This window comes from Hippocampus guttulatus, chromosome 6 (assembly GCF_054856545.1).
Source record: "Hippocampus guttulatus isolate MCC_2025c chromosome 6, RoL_Hgut_1.0, whole genome shotgun sequence".
Lineage (NCBI taxonomy): Eukaryota > Metazoa > Chordata > Actinopteri > Syngnathiformes > Syngnathidae > Hippocampus > Hippocampus guttulatus.
In genome coordinates, this window is record NC_141266.1 from 19,971,501 (window position 1) to 19,988,452 (window position 16,952).

At 43.5% G+C, this 16,952-nt stretch overlaps 1 protein-coding gene across 2 annotated transcripts; it reads right to left on the reverse strand.

Annotated features, from left to right (window-relative positions):
• Positions 1-10,833: 10,833 nt before the first annotated feature.
• Positions 10,834-16,929, reverse strand: hormad1 (HORMA domain containing 1). 2 transcript variants are annotated; one of them, XM_086113781.1, is made up of 15 exons: positions 16,405-16,629; positions 15,772-15,916; positions 15,484-15,547; positions 15,060-15,096; positions 14,926-14,946; positions 14,751-14,777; positions 14,592-14,662; positions 14,322-14,485; positions 13,716-13,873; positions 13,569-13,637; positions 12,864-12,921; positions 12,580-12,623; positions 12,105-12,191; positions 11,599-11,655; positions 10,834-11,147 (listed from the first exon to the last, which is right to left on the reverse strand). In XM_086113781.1, exons 1-15 carry the CDS (start codon positions 16,504-16,506, stop codon positions 11,064-11,066), a joined length of 1,188 nt encoding a protein of 395 aa, XP_085969907.1. In that variant the 5' UTR covers positions 16,507-16,629; the 3' UTR covers positions 10,834-11,063. The 2 variants fall into 2 exon arrangements, with proteins under 2 accessions (XP_085969907.1, XP_085969906.1); XM_086113780.1 differs by lacking the exons at positions 10,834-11,147; positions 11,599-11,655 and adding an exon at positions 16,793-16,929 and having other exon boundaries at positions 11,829-12,191; positions 16,405-16,473.
• Positions 16,930-16,952: the final 23 nt, after the last annotated feature.

Sequence of the window (16,952 nt, forward strand, 5' to 3'; positions counted from 1 at the left end):
GCTGACTTCGTGTTCATTTGCCTGACACTTTCATTAGCGCAATAGGTGCACCGAGCGGACAGGTGCAGGATGCATGGCAAGCCTCTGTCCTTCCTCTGTGGGGTTGCCATGGAAACGGCTGATAGAGTAGGGCTTATCGATCGCCGCGTCCAGAACCCCCCCACCCCCAACTCCCGTTTCCCCCCACTCGCTCCCCGACCCGACTTTTTTTCCGCTGTGATGGGCGTGGATCAATAGTCTGTATATTGTATGCTCCTCTCGCCACAAGAGGAGGGGGAAGCCGAAAAAGGATTGTAAAAATTGCGAGTGATCGTATTTAACGCAGACAAAAGCAGATATGCACATCAGTGACTTGTAAAAACACCGATAACAGAGAAAAGGACAAAAAGGACGACCCTCCTGAAGGAGGGGTTTTTTTTTTTTGCTGCGTTGTCACACCGCGTTTGCCAAAAGTGCCCAGCTTCCATTGAAATGGTCATCACAATTAGCCATCAGAGGGGGTCAATTCACCTCTCGGAGAAGGTGGAAAGTGAGCGTGGGGGGGCCGGGGGTATACTGTTGCAGACCTGGGGGAGCTCGTTTAAATCTCGCCCGAGGGTTCCCTCAAGCAAAGGGGGTCACGGTTGAAGTCGGCCAAGGTGGGCTCTCCTCTTCCAGGTGTTTCTGTCGCCCCGAGGTACGGTCATCACGAGAGAGAGGCACCCATGAAAGGGTGGCGGACACAAAGGCTTTTGAAGACGTGTGGAGAAATTAGCCCGCAAGCTCAGCCATGGTCAAGGACCTTGGAAGACACAGCTACGTTTTTGCTGCCGCCTCACCATAAGCACCCTGCAAGCCCCACCCCTCAAAAACGGTTTCATCCTGAACCTCACAAATCATCCTGCTATTTCGCCATCTTGTTTCACAATTCTTAAAAAATGCATTATTCGCGAGAAAAGAGATGTCAACGCATGGAGTAGTGCTTGTTGGCTGGTTTATAAATAGCCTAACGTCGACGCAAATTCACGTTAGGCCATCTATGGCGTTTCACCTTTTATGTTAGCATGAAGTTAACAGACTGTTCTTGGGCAAAATTAAATGGTTTGGTTGAATATTTTGGCGTTGGAATATAAAATATTTCATTCGCTTTGGTTTTATTTGTTCGTGAGAAACATCGTAAAATAAGTTAAAATGAAAATAATGCATGTAAATCACCTACCAATGTTGCTTGTATTTGGGACAAAAAAAACCCCTAAATAATAATTACTAAAATACAAAAAAAATATGTATGCACATTACACATTTAAAACTTGCAAATTACGACCCTACAGAATAAAAAAATTGATTTACTTCATTTAATATAAAACAGTGGGAGTGAGCAACACAACAACATTGCTTGGTTTAGTGGGGCACTTTTTTTCTAGATTTTTCTCAAAATTCAATATTTTCAATTATTGATTAAAAAATGTATTTTTTGACTTGGCTAAATCCCGTATGTTTTTCTAAAATTAAACATGTAAAGCACTTGGTGAGTCCATTCTATGAGGAGTGCTATATATAAATACAATTTACTTATGTCAATGTCATCACGCTGGCAAAGTGAGATTCGCCGCAAGCGTGCTAACGAGAGAAAAAAAAAAGCACATCATCTTTCGCTGCACTTAGCCACACAATACGTCCAAGCTGTGCATTTCTCTTCAAGCACACACACATACGCAAAAACATATATTCTATACAATCTCTCACACACACACACACACACACACACACACACACACACACACACACACACACACACACACACACACACACACACACACACACACACACACACACACAGTCAATATGTTCGGTGTTGACGGGGAGGAATGTGCCCTGAGGCTCCCATATAAAATTAGCAGACCATTCCCATGTTGGCTCCCTTTCATGCCCCCACTCGCAAAGCGGAACAACGCCAACTGTATCAATAATTCAGCCACAATTTAGCCGAAGTGGGCCCCGCATGTACCAGGTCACTTGCAACACGCGCTGTCGCGTTTGTGGTCAAACTGTCTCGACAGACATCTTGCTTTCTGGAGCAATCAGTGCACACCTCCTGGACTCCTGCATACGAAATGCCGATGCAAAAGGAGCTCTGGTGCATTTTTCATGACTGTATTATTTATGATTATTATTAGGTTTTGCGGACAGCCCTTTGGCACAGCTGTGGCTGTTGTGATTGATCGCACTAGATAAATAAAGTTGCGTTTAGTCAGCACGTTGGCAACTAAAGTGATGCCTCACTCATTGTTGCTCTATTGGAGCCTATTGACCTTTTAGACAATTTTACAATGACAATGATACAGTTTTAATTCACAAACCCTCTGCCAAGAAAAGCCTTTTTAAGGAGTGATCATAGTCACCATTAGTTGAGAGAGACATGAGAAGCATTTAACTTTACCCAATGGCGACTCTCAGAAAAATGAACATAAGTGGAGTTCAGCAAGGTTCTGCTTTTGAACCTGTTATGTTTCTCCAGTTTGAGAATATACAACACTACTGTTCCAAACTTTGGGGTCTCTTAGAAATCTTCTTATTTTAAAAGAAAAGCAGTTGTGGCTATAAAGACACATAGTAACGTTCAAAGGTTTGGGGTCACCTAACTGTCTTTATTTATGAAACGCAAGCATGTTTAATTTAAATTTTATTTGGATGAAGATTTCATTAATTAGAAATACATTCTAGTGTTTGTTTTACAAAAAGGACATTTCTAAGTGTGAGGCGAGTAAATGAGGATTTCAAGTTGAGAAGCACCACTTGACAATCGGGCTCCTTCATCCAGGATTCATCCGCGGAATCCTTACAGCCTCAAACACGTCTTTGGGGGGGTGGGATTGAACCCCCCCCCCCCCCCTCACACAACCAACAACAGGGGATGTCTTCAAGGAGCCTTGGGCTACTAATCTGCTGGGCTGTAGCTGAGATGGAAATGCGCATGTGGACATTGGGGGGGGAGGAAGGAAGGGGCTAGGAGAGTTGGCTGCACTCGCCGCCTTGGCCACACAAAAAGGCCTGGAGACGGGCGAACGTTGCGAGGGCAAGGAAGTCAACCTACGAAAGAGGAGAACGAGAAAGTTGGTCTTGAGGCCCGAGGCGCTTCCGAATGTGGTCCAAACAGACCTGCTGTCGATGAAATATATATCCGGCACCACTGGGGATGGACACACATACGCGCACGCACAAACACAGCGGTCTATACTGCTTATGCTGGATCAGTATTTATGCCATTTGTCGGGATTTCACTCTGGTAGGAAGAGAAGATCATAAATCTATTTTCGATTGCGCTTTTCCTCATTAGGATCGAAGGTGAAATGTTGTCAATCAGAGCTAGATTTAGGGCAAGAAAAGTGGGGTACACAAGAGAGTGGTCGCCAGTCAAAGGCAGGACACAGAAAGACAAATCCCACATTCACACCTACAGAGAAATTTGGCGTCTCCATTGAAGCTTAAATGTTTTGGGAACGTGAGAAGAAGAACCCACGCAAGCATTGGACGACGGGGTGGGTGGGGCCAGAGTTCAGATTCAAACCCTTAATCTTGGGACTGTGAGGGAGACGTGCTCACCACTTGAGCACCGCGCTGCCCTTGAAGATCATCTTTCCCACAAAAACAGACGCAAACAAGGCCAAATCATCAGCAGCTTGTGCTTGTGACCTAAACTGCTCTGTAGAAACTCATGTACGGTAATGTGATCATCCAAGTACAATATGGAGGGCCGAGGTATCATTAGACAGCATTTTGCCATCCACCTAGCAGCGTATTGATACCAAACCACAGGAGGTATCATCACCATTGATTATGTGTCTAATTCTGTTGGATAAAAGGCGGACTGGAGTCGCTCTAGGCGGAATGAAATAGCAAATCAGATACAAATAAAACGCATTTCAGTGGCTCAGATTAGTTGGACAGAATGATTACGGCGCCCTGACAAAAGAAGACAATTCCACCATCTGTCCAAATAAAAAGAGAAGGTCCAAAGAAAAAAGTCGCAAGTGTGTCGAGTAGTCACAGTGGACATCTAGTGGACACAATAGTTATGGCAATGACATACTGGGGTGGCAAGAACCAAATCAATTCAATTTATTAAAGCAAAATTGGTGATTAGGAGCGAGCAATAGAGCCTCAATTTCAACACTTCTAATTTTTTAGAAAAGAATGCACGGTAAGACACTAATCTTGAAAAATCAAATGGAAAACTTTGTAAGGATCCGCTGCAACGTCCAAGAACCCGGCATGTCATCGGCGGAAAGAAATGTGTCAGATTCCCAAGTGTTGTGGCACTCTTGCAAACGAGCAAACAATAATTCACTTCCTCTACCGTTGAAATCCAACATTCGAAAAGGCTGCCCCCTCCTGTAGTAATGGCAGTAATAATTCCTTTGGCCAATTTCTGTTTTTTCTTTCCAGACAACATGTTCACGTCGGCCATTTAGGAGGATCAATAATAGGTCGGAGAACAAGTCCGAACAGGTTAAGTGTTCCTCGCAGAGCAATGTGTGCTTAAAAAAAAAAAAAAAAAAAAAAGGACATAAAGTGCAGAAATGATCTACAGCCTACAGCACCTCGGTGTGCTCGCCTCCTGATGAGCAGCCGTTGAGACTGGCTGCAAAATCAAGTTGAAGCGACACTGGCGTCAATAATTCATCAACAATTTAATAAAAAAAAAAAAAAAAAGATGGATACCAAAATGAATGAATATCTGCTATGAGGTACCCCTTGAATTCAGTTACTCTTCCGCCCTGATCTTATCGCGCCAAAGTCAAGAAAATACAATGGGATGAGTCTCAACTCAAATATTAAGCTTGAGGATGAAAAGTGGCTTGATTAAACATACGACGAGCAATTATCTTTGTTTTATGTGTCATTGGACCATAAATTTCAACTGCGGGTGTCAATAAACAGCGTGAAGCCTCTTTTATGAACAATTGTTCACTATCAGCAAAACTGCTGCTTGTAGTTGAGCGAGTCGAGTTGTGTGCGCTCGTATCTCAAATGTATGGTCACAAGTCAGGGCGACGACGGTCCATATGTCAAATAAAATCATTCGTATCTGTAGTTGAGAAGAGATTAGACTGGAGGGAAAAACCTCGTGGCTTTGGGAGTTAGAGAATCGCGAATTTGAAGGGGGTTCGCTGTATTCGCTTGGATATTAGCCTTGCGTGGATGTAAAGTTTAGGCTGTATGCTGGATAAGGACATATGTATCACAATGTTCATATTTTTTTTGTGTACCTGAATCGATGTTCATTTCACAACATACATGCTGACGAATGTGCGCTACCAGTGTTGACATGGCTGCCTGACGCGCGAGCATATTGCGGGAGTTCATCATCTGTAATGTTCCCGATTACAGCATGTCAATAATACCGCAATGAGTTAAATCAGTCGGTGCACCCAGCGAGGGCCCAGGCACCGCTACGGTTCAAGGTCACCTCTTACGGGACGGATGAGTCCCGGTCTCGCCTCAAGGTCAAGCATGACTATTTAGAACAAATAGATATATAAAAGAGTCAATTGGCTGTTCGGTAAAGAAGCAGCTCGTATATTTGCTTCGAGAGCGAGACACCACATCCAAACGCCGTTTAGACGCCGGACAATTTTTCCAAATCTTCCAAGCTAGCTCAAAGTCTATGGTTCACTCCTGTTCCACTCATGCAAGAAGCAAGGTTATTTTACTGAACGAAAATGAACAAAATAACTAAAGCTAAAATGTTAACTTAAATAAATTAAAGAAGCGAAAGCCAACTGAAAATACATTTTACCGGGACAAAATGACCAAAACTATTGCAGCGTAAATTTGTTTTTGTCTTACTGGTTTCGAACATGAGCCTTCGGGGTTGGTTTTAAATGTATTTAGTTCAGTATTACGGCATGGCCATGAACCTTCAAAAAAATAAAATAAAAACATGCTCAGCACATCCCTAATACTATACAGTGGTACCTCTACTAACCTAAATAATTGGTCCTGGAAGAAATTTCTTTACTAGAAAATGTTGTAAGGAGAGACGCGTTTTCCATGTAAATGCCCCAATCCGTTCCATGCCCCCCAAAATTCTGACATAAATGTTTCCTGAAGTATAAAAATGCGTCAAAATATGTAACAAATACATGTTATAATTAGATTATTGCACAATAAATGAGAGGTATGCATGATGTAAAAAACAAAAAAAGAGAGTAAAGAATAAAAATGATGGTCATTCAAATGTTTCAGTGTCCTCATCGTTTTTTTTACCCTCTTTAGTTCATGTTCTCTGTCAAGGACGTTTTCTTTTGTCGGCTTTGAACAATCCTTGGAAAATGTCCACGGCAAACGTCAGCAGAGTGAGCGATTGCCGGACTGGTGAACACTTTTTCAGGATGATTCACATTTACATTCAAGAAACTCGGAGCTGGGAGTAGCAGCACAGACTATATTTTGACATTTCACATCTTGAAATTTCTTTTGTAAGCAAGAGGCATTCGTAAGTAGAGATACCACTGTATATTGAAAAACAAGTGATGGAGAACGAGACCACCCAAGCTTCATCTAACATGTGTGTGTGTGTGGGGGGGGGGGGGTCGTGATGCATAACACTTTTGAAGCAGTTTTACAAACTGCACTTATTGTACTTCAAATTATATGCACTACTACACAGTACCTGTATTTGAGTTGTGGATGTTCCAAAATTCATCCAAACATCGGACGACTAGTTGGGAATGAGCATGTGTACCAGACAAGTGACGTCCGACTGGACTTGTTTGTCACAGCTTCACGTGAGGACACACCAAAAGTCTATTGATTTTGATCTCTCTAGGGAGCAGAAGGCTCTCCGTGCGTATGGTCGGGGCTGCGTGAGCCTCGGGGCTGTTGTGAAAAACACGGCGTGACTGAGGCCCAAACGGCAAACACACAAGGCGGCCTTTGTGCGCCAGGCACAAGGCCTCGGCACGTGCCGAGAGGTGAGGGACAGGTTTAAGAGGCCAATTTTAGGACTTGGGATATTACCTTAACGACTTGCCCCTTGACATTGCAAAATCTAAATGTTCAAATTAATGTGCTAATTGTTTTAAAACAACACAAAAACAGGGAAGCTACGTTCTCAATTCACAGTTTAGTCAAGTCCCTCTGACACGTGGCGAGAGGATACACTCCACTTCGAGTCAGTTAGCGCCTCATGCTAATTGCCATGGACAATGGAGCAAGGGCAAGTTTGTCCCACCCCTTTGGTCCCCTCTTCATTGCCCCCCCCCGCCCCCCCCAGGAGACACGAGCCGGGGGCAGGCCGCTCTAATGGCCGAAGCGTGACATTTAAACCCCTGCCCTGCGGTAGTTTCAGGGGGTCTTTAGTGGAAAGGGGGAGCATTGAACACAGAGAAAAAAAAAAGTGTACAGGCCGAGGCGCACCCTGTCCACGCGTGCCCCCCCCCCCTCCACTCTTCATTTGGGAGCATTGGGGGGGCCCCCCATTGTGAGTGCCCTGTCACCGAAGAAAAGCCCTTTTGCGGTGCAAACAATTCGGCTGTCCACTCGGATCACAATGGAAGCACATCCCGTCGCTTTTGAGCATCTGCTTGGACTCGCCGGCCAGCGTTCATACGAGCACCTCGCCACGCTAAATCTGGAGTCTGCCGACCACCTGCTCTCGGCATCCCCGCCTTCGAGCATTCCCGATTCTGATCAATAGTGCTGACAAGGACAAACGTTGAGCAGCTTTCTTGGGTGGGGCGGGGGGGGGGGGGGGGGTTGCATCCTAGAAGCCAACTGTACGAGCAGAGCGTGACGCTGATGTGAAGAACAAGAAACAGACTGGGTTTGCCCGAAAGGGCCTCAGTATCAAAGCCTCTTGAATGGCCCCCTAACGCCCCCTTGTGGATGATCCTGATAAAGGCACAATAATGCAATGGCGGTCCAAGTGGCCAATTACAATTGACAGTCATGACTGTATAGCAATGCCTACATTGTTGACTGTCTATATCAATCTACATTTCAATGGACAAATATTCCTTATGGCTGTGACGTGTATGACACTTCGAATGTGGCATATTTACATCATTTCTGATGTAGAATCTTCAGACCACCTCAAGAATTTATGTTGAGTAGACTCGCACACATGCGGTTTGGCACCCGTGTGTTCGCCGAGATTTTATTTTTCTTTTATTATTTTAATTATTCTTGTGTATTTGAACCTCAAATTGGAAGCATTTTTCTCGGAGAATGTCCGAGTGCCACATTTAGCAGATTTTATTTTTTGGTGCGCCCACTCGCCGCCGTCGAGCGGGGGAGCGCTAATCAGCTTGCGCGCATTTGCTGCCCTTCTGGCAATGTCAGAGGGGTCACCGTTCTTGGGCTGGATGTCCACTGCATAGCTGCCGCCACCCCCCCAAGCCTCTCCACCTCACCCGGCGCCCCCTCGGAGCCCACAGGCCCTGCAGGCACAATCACAGAAGCTGCCTTTAATCTCCGCTGAGCCTGGACTGAGCTCGGCTGCTTGTCCATCAGGCCTTGACCGCACGCCGGCTGCTCGGACCGCGGCTATTGACTGGGACACGCCGCGCCGCGCTATGATTGGTCGGCCGGCGTGTTTGCGCAGCTGATTGATCGGCTTGCGCTGCCTGCTGGACGTGTGTCCCTGAATTTCATTTCAGTATTCATTTGTGGGCAGCGCCTGTGTGCAGAAATGAAATGTGCGAGTGAAGGATTGTGGGTGGGGAGAGACGCCTTGACGGGCTATTGTTGGACTGCAGAGGAAAAAAACAGAAGACAGCATTATAAGTCACTCATATTTACATCACGGGAGTGTCACGTGAATTCCTGAAATATTCTCCATGAAATGTGTTTCTGGGCGATCCTTCAGTGATTTCATTGCCGACTACATCAGGGACATCGCTTGAAAAATTATTTGCCCGCTTATTATATTCCTACTTTTTTTTTTTGCATCGTTTCCTGTCTTTGCCGTTTACGATCGTCAAACATGTGCAAAGACTTGTAGAATTCCTTTGATTCAGGACCACTGGATGATTTTTGAGCCTAAAGGGCCTTTCCAAAGGTTATGCCACAGCATTTCAATCAGATTCAAGACTTTAACTCGGCCACTCCAAAACCTTCAGTTTGTTTGTATGGATAGTATTGTTTATCTATTATTTATTCATCTATAGTTGTCACTCCACCGTGACCGTCAAGATATCAACCGATTTCGGTCCAGTTGAGCAGATTGGTGCAAAGTCGAATATATAGTGTCCATTTATTTGCTTTCGTATTGACTGTTCATTGATACATGTAGTTTTTATTTTATTTTATTAACGGTAAAATGCTGCTGACTATTCTTGTCACTGTTCACGTTCAAGTATAGGCCATCTATTTAGTCATGTACCATTTGACACATGCGCTGCTGATGTTGTACTTTAGATACTTTATCCTTGTGTGTTGTTACCGCGCACTTCGCTGCCGTAAAACTGGAAATTTCCCCGTGGTGGCTCAAACATAGTCTTAAACTGGTCAACAAGCAGGAGGGAGGGGCTGGCTTGCTTGTGTTGCATTTCAGCCCTCACAAAGATGTGCGACTATTTCTTGTCTGTATCACGGCGTCTGCTTTATGCCTCCCTTCTTAAGAACATTGCACACACGCGCTTGAAAGACAATAAAATAAATGCCGTGCTCCACGCTATGCCTGCGTTAAGCCGTAAGCAGCCATTTGATAGAGTCCACCCCCTCCCCTCCACCTCCATTTCCAGACAGAGAAGGGACTGCTTGGATATGCATCACAAAGGCTTCCTCCGGTATTGATCGGCAGCAGGTTCGGGCAGTCTATCAGCAAATGTTCCTCTCTCCGGGAAAAACAATAGGAGATTAAAAACACACAGCTCGGCTGCTGACGGGCCCAAAGGTCACTTGCGCTGGGGTATAATCCACTTTCACTTAACGGCTTCATTTCCAGCACTCCACATGCAAATGGTGAGTTTAGTGACTGAAGTGCTCGCTGATTGGTGAGAGTGCAAACTGAATGGCTGTTTACACGAGGCAGGTTGTCACCGGACGCGGATAAAATAGCTCGGCTCGTGAACGATTGTTACGGCTTCCCCGTACACGCTGAAAAAACGCTCATAAAAAAATGAAGACTCGTTCAGTGTAGACGTGCAGTAAAGCAAAACAACAATGATAAAGTACAGTGATCCATCAAAATGTACATTAAAACACAACCATGTGTAAGAGCTTAAAATAAAATCAGATTTTTTTTTAACCTACCAGAGTCAGATTTGCAATTTTAAAGACCCTGATTAGTGAAATCATAGCTTTGTTTTGACATACTTGAAAATCATTTCAAGATGAACAATGATATGGTACTGAATTATGGCGATAAATAAACAAAGTACGTCCATAATAACATTTTGCGAGTTGATTTTTGCGAGAGAGAAAAATGCACAAAATGAATTCTTGCACTTAATGTTGCTTTGCTGTACAGCGGTTTTGTGCCATCCTTGATGCAAGATAGCCCTTTGCACTGGAAAAAATAAATCACAGCATGTGGTTATTTTGATTTTTGCTTCAAAGCCCTTTTTTGCTAGTTTGCGATAGTAGACCTTTAATTCATGCATTGAGAAATGTATTATTAAAACATGCAGTTTAATACATATTTTGCACATACGCACGCATCGCGTCCAAATTTAAAATGCGTGGTCAAATGCGGCCTCAAGAGTACCACTGATGAAAAACAATGGCCAGCATTTAAGTTGCCCATCTCTGAGCTTGGACTTCATACAAGGAAGTAAATATATAGTCAGTAAAAACCCTTTCCACTTGTGTCTTTTATTACAGCCTCCAGTCTTAAGCTGCACAAGTCAAACTTGTTTGGTCAACATTAAAAATGGTACAACAACAAAAGGGAGATTGCACACTATTCCAACAAGATTAAACTAGAAAACAAACTCTTCGAACTTCGAACAATGTGCTGTTGAAACAATGACGTTTTCATGCGGTATTTTAAAGAACCTCCCAGGTGACCATTGACAAACCTTAAAAGGAGGCAAGTGCGTGTGTCTATGTGTGTGTGGTGTGTAGTGTGTGGTGGCTCACGGGTTCTCTTTGGACTCGCTGAACTTGCGTTTCTTCAGAACTGTCGTCTCCTGACTGCTGGGGATGTCGTAACGACAAACCTGACGAGAGAACGTTTGGGGGGGAAAAAAAGTGAGCTTGCATCCCACTCGGCAGAGCGCGAGGACTGCTGACTCATTCGTAACATGGCAGAGGTTTTCATGCGCACGCCCTCGCAATGGTGAGCGCTCGTCATGATCTTGCTGCAAAAAGCTGCTTGATTTTCCACGTTTTTATTCAACATACACCAGGCATGTCCATCTGCGGGGCCTGTAGGGCCCCCCCCCCCCCATCTCTCCCGGCTGCGACACACCTGATTCAAATCATCAACTCACCAGCCAGTTCTGAAGCAGCAGTAGAACGATCCTGATCATTTGAATCAAGTGTGCTGCAGCCAGGAGAGGAGAGAAAACAGGCAGGACGGCGGCCCTTTGAGGGCCGAGTTTGGACACCCTTGACATCCACGGAACGTTAAGGCACATTTTCATACTGTTAAGAATGGGTTCTTCTCACCGTATAGTTCTTCGCGGCAGCTTGCCTCCTCGTGTTCATTGTTCGTTTTGTCTGTTGCTGACATAAACACGGTGTTAGGATCACTATCGATTACTTTCCAAAAGATCTTGTACTCATCAAAATCTTAATTGACAGTCTTAATAACAGCTTGGGTAATCAGAAGAAACTGCCCCCGTCCTGGCCTTCAGCTTAAATTTTTTTTATACAAAAAATAATCGCCTTCCACACAATCGTCTTTAATTCTTTAGACACAAAAGAGTGGAATTTTGTTTTCAGCCTGACAAAGATGTGTCCTTCTATTTTCAATCTACGCAACTGATGTTCAAAGCCTCTCGTTCTAATTCTTCCACAGAAAGCGTCGTGGCCTTCTGCTTTAATTCTTACACACAAAACGTTATGCTTTACGGTAATGCAAAAACACTTCTCTTATCAACACTGACTTGAAATTCTTTCGTGAGACGAAGCGCCAATCGCGCAAATGGGAGAATGCGAGGAGATAGACGAACCGTAGAATGTTGTATGATGCGTCCGCTCCTGGTGGTCATAGTGGACACCTCCATGTCGGATGGCCTCTTCAGCACAACAGCCTCCATCTGAGAAGAACACTTCTTCCTCTCACCACTTTTGAATTCTTCTTGCATCTGTTCAAGCTATCGTTCCAAGCGTGCATCATCGTTGCTGCTTTTCATTGAAACATTTTAAGTACTTTTTAAATACTGTAGTATGTTTGCGTTGTATCACTCTTTTCTCTTTGTCCCCCACCACAGTTTGTTATATTAGTTTCATTTTCTTTCCTGATTTTTTTTTTTAAACAACTATTCGATTAATTGTCATGTTAACATAAGATTCATAGCCAAAGAAATTGAATACGACTGGTATGGAAGTTTGAGATTTGCATCACTCCCTTGGAGGGGCTTAATGATATATTTCTTGTCATTCTTTCTTGAACAACAGCGTATGCAGTGGAAATGTCACACTCACCGTTTTGCCCATCTTCTCATGGGAGCTCAGATCAATCTCTTGTGCTGATGAAAGGAAAAAAAACCCTGAACCTTGCATCTTATTTTGTAATTTGGATCAATTTTGACATTTGCAAAAACTGGTGTGTTTTTAGGCATATTGAGGCCCCCCAAAAGGACATGCATTCATCAGAACTATTAAAATAATAGAAATTACAATAACAGTACAGTAATAATAAGCAGAAGGGCGTTCACACCACCCACTGGTTTGAACCTAATTAATGATAAGAACAATCAGGACCGTACCTTTGTTGTCCGTGCAGTTATTTTGGGACGTGTCATCCACATCTTCAATCTCAGACCTCTACAGGTTATTAGCAAATATAAGAGGGGGATTTTTAAGGCGGAAGTCAAGTCAAAAAGGTTCTTTGCAATATTATGTTCTATGCACCCACACCCGACTACACACTGGGTCCTGATTAATATTGCATTTGTCCATCCATCCATTTTCTGATCCACTCTATCCTCACAGGAGTCGCGGGGCATGCTGGAGCCTACCCCAGTAGGCTTCGGGCAGTAGGCGGGGGACACCCTGAACTGGTTGCCAGGCAATCACTGGGCACACAAAGGCGAACAACCATCCGCGCTCACACTCACACCTAGGGACAATTTTGAGCGTTCAATCAGGCTGCCATGCATGTTGTTTTGAATGTGGGAGAAAACCGGAGTACCCGGAGAAAACCCACGCAGGCACGGGGAGAACATGCAAACTTCACACAGGAGCTGCAATCGAACCCGGTACCTCTGCACTGTGAGATTGACGCGCTAACCACTGGATCACTGGGCCGCCCATATTGCAACCCATGTAAAATCCACCCGTTTTTATCCATCTCAAGGGGCGGACAAATTGAATTCAAACTGCGGCAGGTTTGTTACTTTATGGACCCGCATTTGCCACTTCTGCTAGAGAGTGTGGGGTGAGCCTGAGAGAGTGTGCACGTAAAAGCTCACCTGTGATAGGCTCCCGTCACGTTTGACCCGAAGAAACCATCTATTTCTCCTTCCAGTGCCCTCCTCCACCTGTGGACACAGGAAGCGCCAGCTATTACTGTCGTTCACGGCGGCGTGTGAAGTGACGGCCTGGTTCGAAACACTCACCGGCTCCAGCCTGTGTCTTTCGGTGGCCATGTCCACCTTGAGCGAGTGGAAGGGCGTGAACACCTCTCCCAGGGTCAGACTAACCGGCTCGCGCTCAAACACTAGTATGTCGCCATCAGCCTCCTTGAAGCCCGGTGGCTGGTAGTTGTGCGGAGTGACTGAGGACGATGAGATGAGCACACAGCTTTTGAATCAGAGTTTAAAACAAAAGCGTTGCGTAATTACCTAATTTTATTCTATCAATGGTTTTTATGGATGCAAGGTAATGTTACTGATTTCTGACTAAAAAAATTATGAGATTAGCGTCACTTGTACACAATTGCTGTAAATAGTTACAGTACAAAAAGGGAAAAACTATGGACAAACAGCAATTTGGTTGATTTTTTTTCGTTGATGTGTGAAGGGCCATAATCGGCCCATTTAAATACTCAGCCACGTAACGGTCGGTCCCGAATAATTTCATTTAAATTCCGGAAGCATTTTTTTTCAATAATTGTTCACCATCTGCCAAAACAAACGGTTTGTGCTTGCAAACCGTAGATATCGATATGACGTAGATATCGTCATAACTTTTGGCATAAAAATCTCCTCCCTGAAGCAGTTTACCTTCATCGTAGTAGGTCAGCGTCATGTTGAGGAAGATTTTGTTGGGCAGAGGGCCAAGGTTCTGCATTAGGATGTAGAGCTTCCTCACTAACAAGATGCTAGCCTTCTTTGTGCTGCCAACCGCAATAGCAAAATCCTCATTTGGGGTGCTGATGGAAGGAGAGCTAGAAGGAGCAAACAGTCAACAGGTGAGCTCATCGCCTGTGTTTTTATGTCAAGTTGCTCTTCAAAAAAAGTGTTGGGTGGAAAAGGTGGGAAGAAAAACCCAACCTCCTCCCAAAGTTCATCTGTGCCCCTTCTGTGTTGTAGTGAATCCTGAATTGATAAAACTCTGTCACTTTCTGAAAGTGAAGAAATGAGAGATGCTCAGTCATCCTGTTAAGTGGTCAGGATTTGTCTGGTGTTTCATCACAATGAAAGCGCATTTACCTGTGGGTCGTCGGGGTCAGTGGAGACCTGCAATAGTGCCAGAAGTTGATTCAAAATTGTTACTGACATTAATTCTGATGGGAAAGACTATTTAATCCAAACATCTGCCTTGAATTAGTTTAATAATACACTCAAAAATTCACACACGCAAAATTCAAAAAACAAGTGTACTTACAGACATAATGATAGTCCGCAGCTGGAGGGAGTAAGATATGAGATTTGGTAAGGTACAAGACGTTAAAATGTGAACTGATGGCCAAGATTATATGACAAACAAGTAACCTAAAGACATTGTTGAATGTGTCTTACATATTTCATTTGAATGGCGTCAAAGCATCCAGTTATCCTTCGAAAGGAAGCAAGAAAAAAAATGTTATGAGCAAGAGAAATTCAGAACACAGCCCACTTGGAGAGGTCACTGTCCAAATAGTAAACATATTGGTAGATTATTGATGAAACTGGTGATTGATAACAGCAATGAGAATTTGCCCCATTGTTTTGGTACAATTACTTCACAATTGGTATGGATTAAAGCCAATTTCCCTTTTAACCATAGACAAACTAAACTAATTTGGTTTATGTGTAACGTTGGCCACTTTTAATAAGAGTCCATCGTTTCATTATTCTGCTATATTCTCATGTGGACTGAGTGATTTTTATGAGGACACCAAGGGCACTTTGTAGTGGTATTGGCCCGCCTCCTGCGTATCGGAAGAAAGATGCAGATGTTTACCATTCAACAATTTGACAGGCGCCAGGACAACTGCGCTCCTCCCTAAGGATCATCACTTTCTGATCTGTGGGAAGAAACTTGTTGATATGGACTGAAAATATAGCGTTAATGAAATATTCATTGTTTTATTGGTGCTAATCAAGTATTAAAGCATGTAAACATCATTAACATTGGTAACAACTTCCTTCAATATCTTTTTACCGAAATGATTACATGATTAATGGCCCAATTTACCCTTTTTGGGCGCCCTAGCACCCTTTATTGACCTGAGACCACTGATTGTCCAACCTTCAAAATATTTGCTCTCGTAGGCTCTTTCTGGAAAAAGTCCTCGGAGGTACATGATGCTCGACACGCCTATCGCCAGAAGATTTTTGATAACACTGACAGACTGCAGCTCAGAGACAACCCGATTGGGCAACAGTTGAGGGTCCTGCGGAAAAGACGCAAACTCGTTGATTGACACAGAACCACCAGAGTGCATTTACATTTTAGGACAATTATACAATAACTGTCCTTTTTCTGCTGCGTTATACAGAATGAGACAAAAGCAGGCATGCATACACTTGAAATTTTGGTAATTCTATTAGAATTCCTGGTATCATCATCTTCTTCTGTGGTGATGGTGAAGCCACACACTTCCAAGTATGGTTTTAAAACGTTGTATATACTTGTAATAAGTTAAAAGCTCCTGAATGAATGGGCTTTCCGTTACCGCTTGTGGGAATAAAGCAAGTGAATCTGTGTCGTCCTTTAACCTTAAATAATGTGTTGTGGATTTAATGTCATAACTACTGAAGTTTAGGCAAAACAAACAAACAGAAAAAGCATCAGATTTACAATTCATTCCCGATTTGGTTGAGTTACATAATTTTCATCCATTGCAGTTAAACATCAAAGAATTTTATGGATTATATTTACCTTACATATCCGCACTTGTTGTACAAATGCCATGTCATTTGTGAAATAGAACCTCGGGACAGCAGAAATCTGGAAGGAAAAGTAAAGATTAATGAGGACCATTTAACTGATTACGCTGGTTTAGCAAATGAATTAGCTAGCACATGAGCTAGCAAGTTATCACAGCAAATCGTTCCGAAACTATGATTCAACACCAGTGTATTTAGTAAATGAAATAAATAAAAATAAACTCTAAACATTTATCACAGTTGGAGGATTAACATTACCAGGACAAAAAGTTTATTTAGTCGAAAATTATTTCGAATCTTTGAGCTAATTGCAAACTTGCGAAAAACAAGCCAACAGTAAACGTTTGGTTGACAGGTAGCAAATTCAAAAAGTAGCCAACCAAGCAGAGGAGGCGTTGCTTTCTTCAGGTACTCCAAGATAATGAATGACATTTAAAAACCCACTGTCCCTTCATTACGTTTGATTCGGTGCTTTGAGGAAATAGGAAAACAATTTGTAAGCCAAAGTGAATCTCCGATTTTTGGCCTTAAAATCGTATT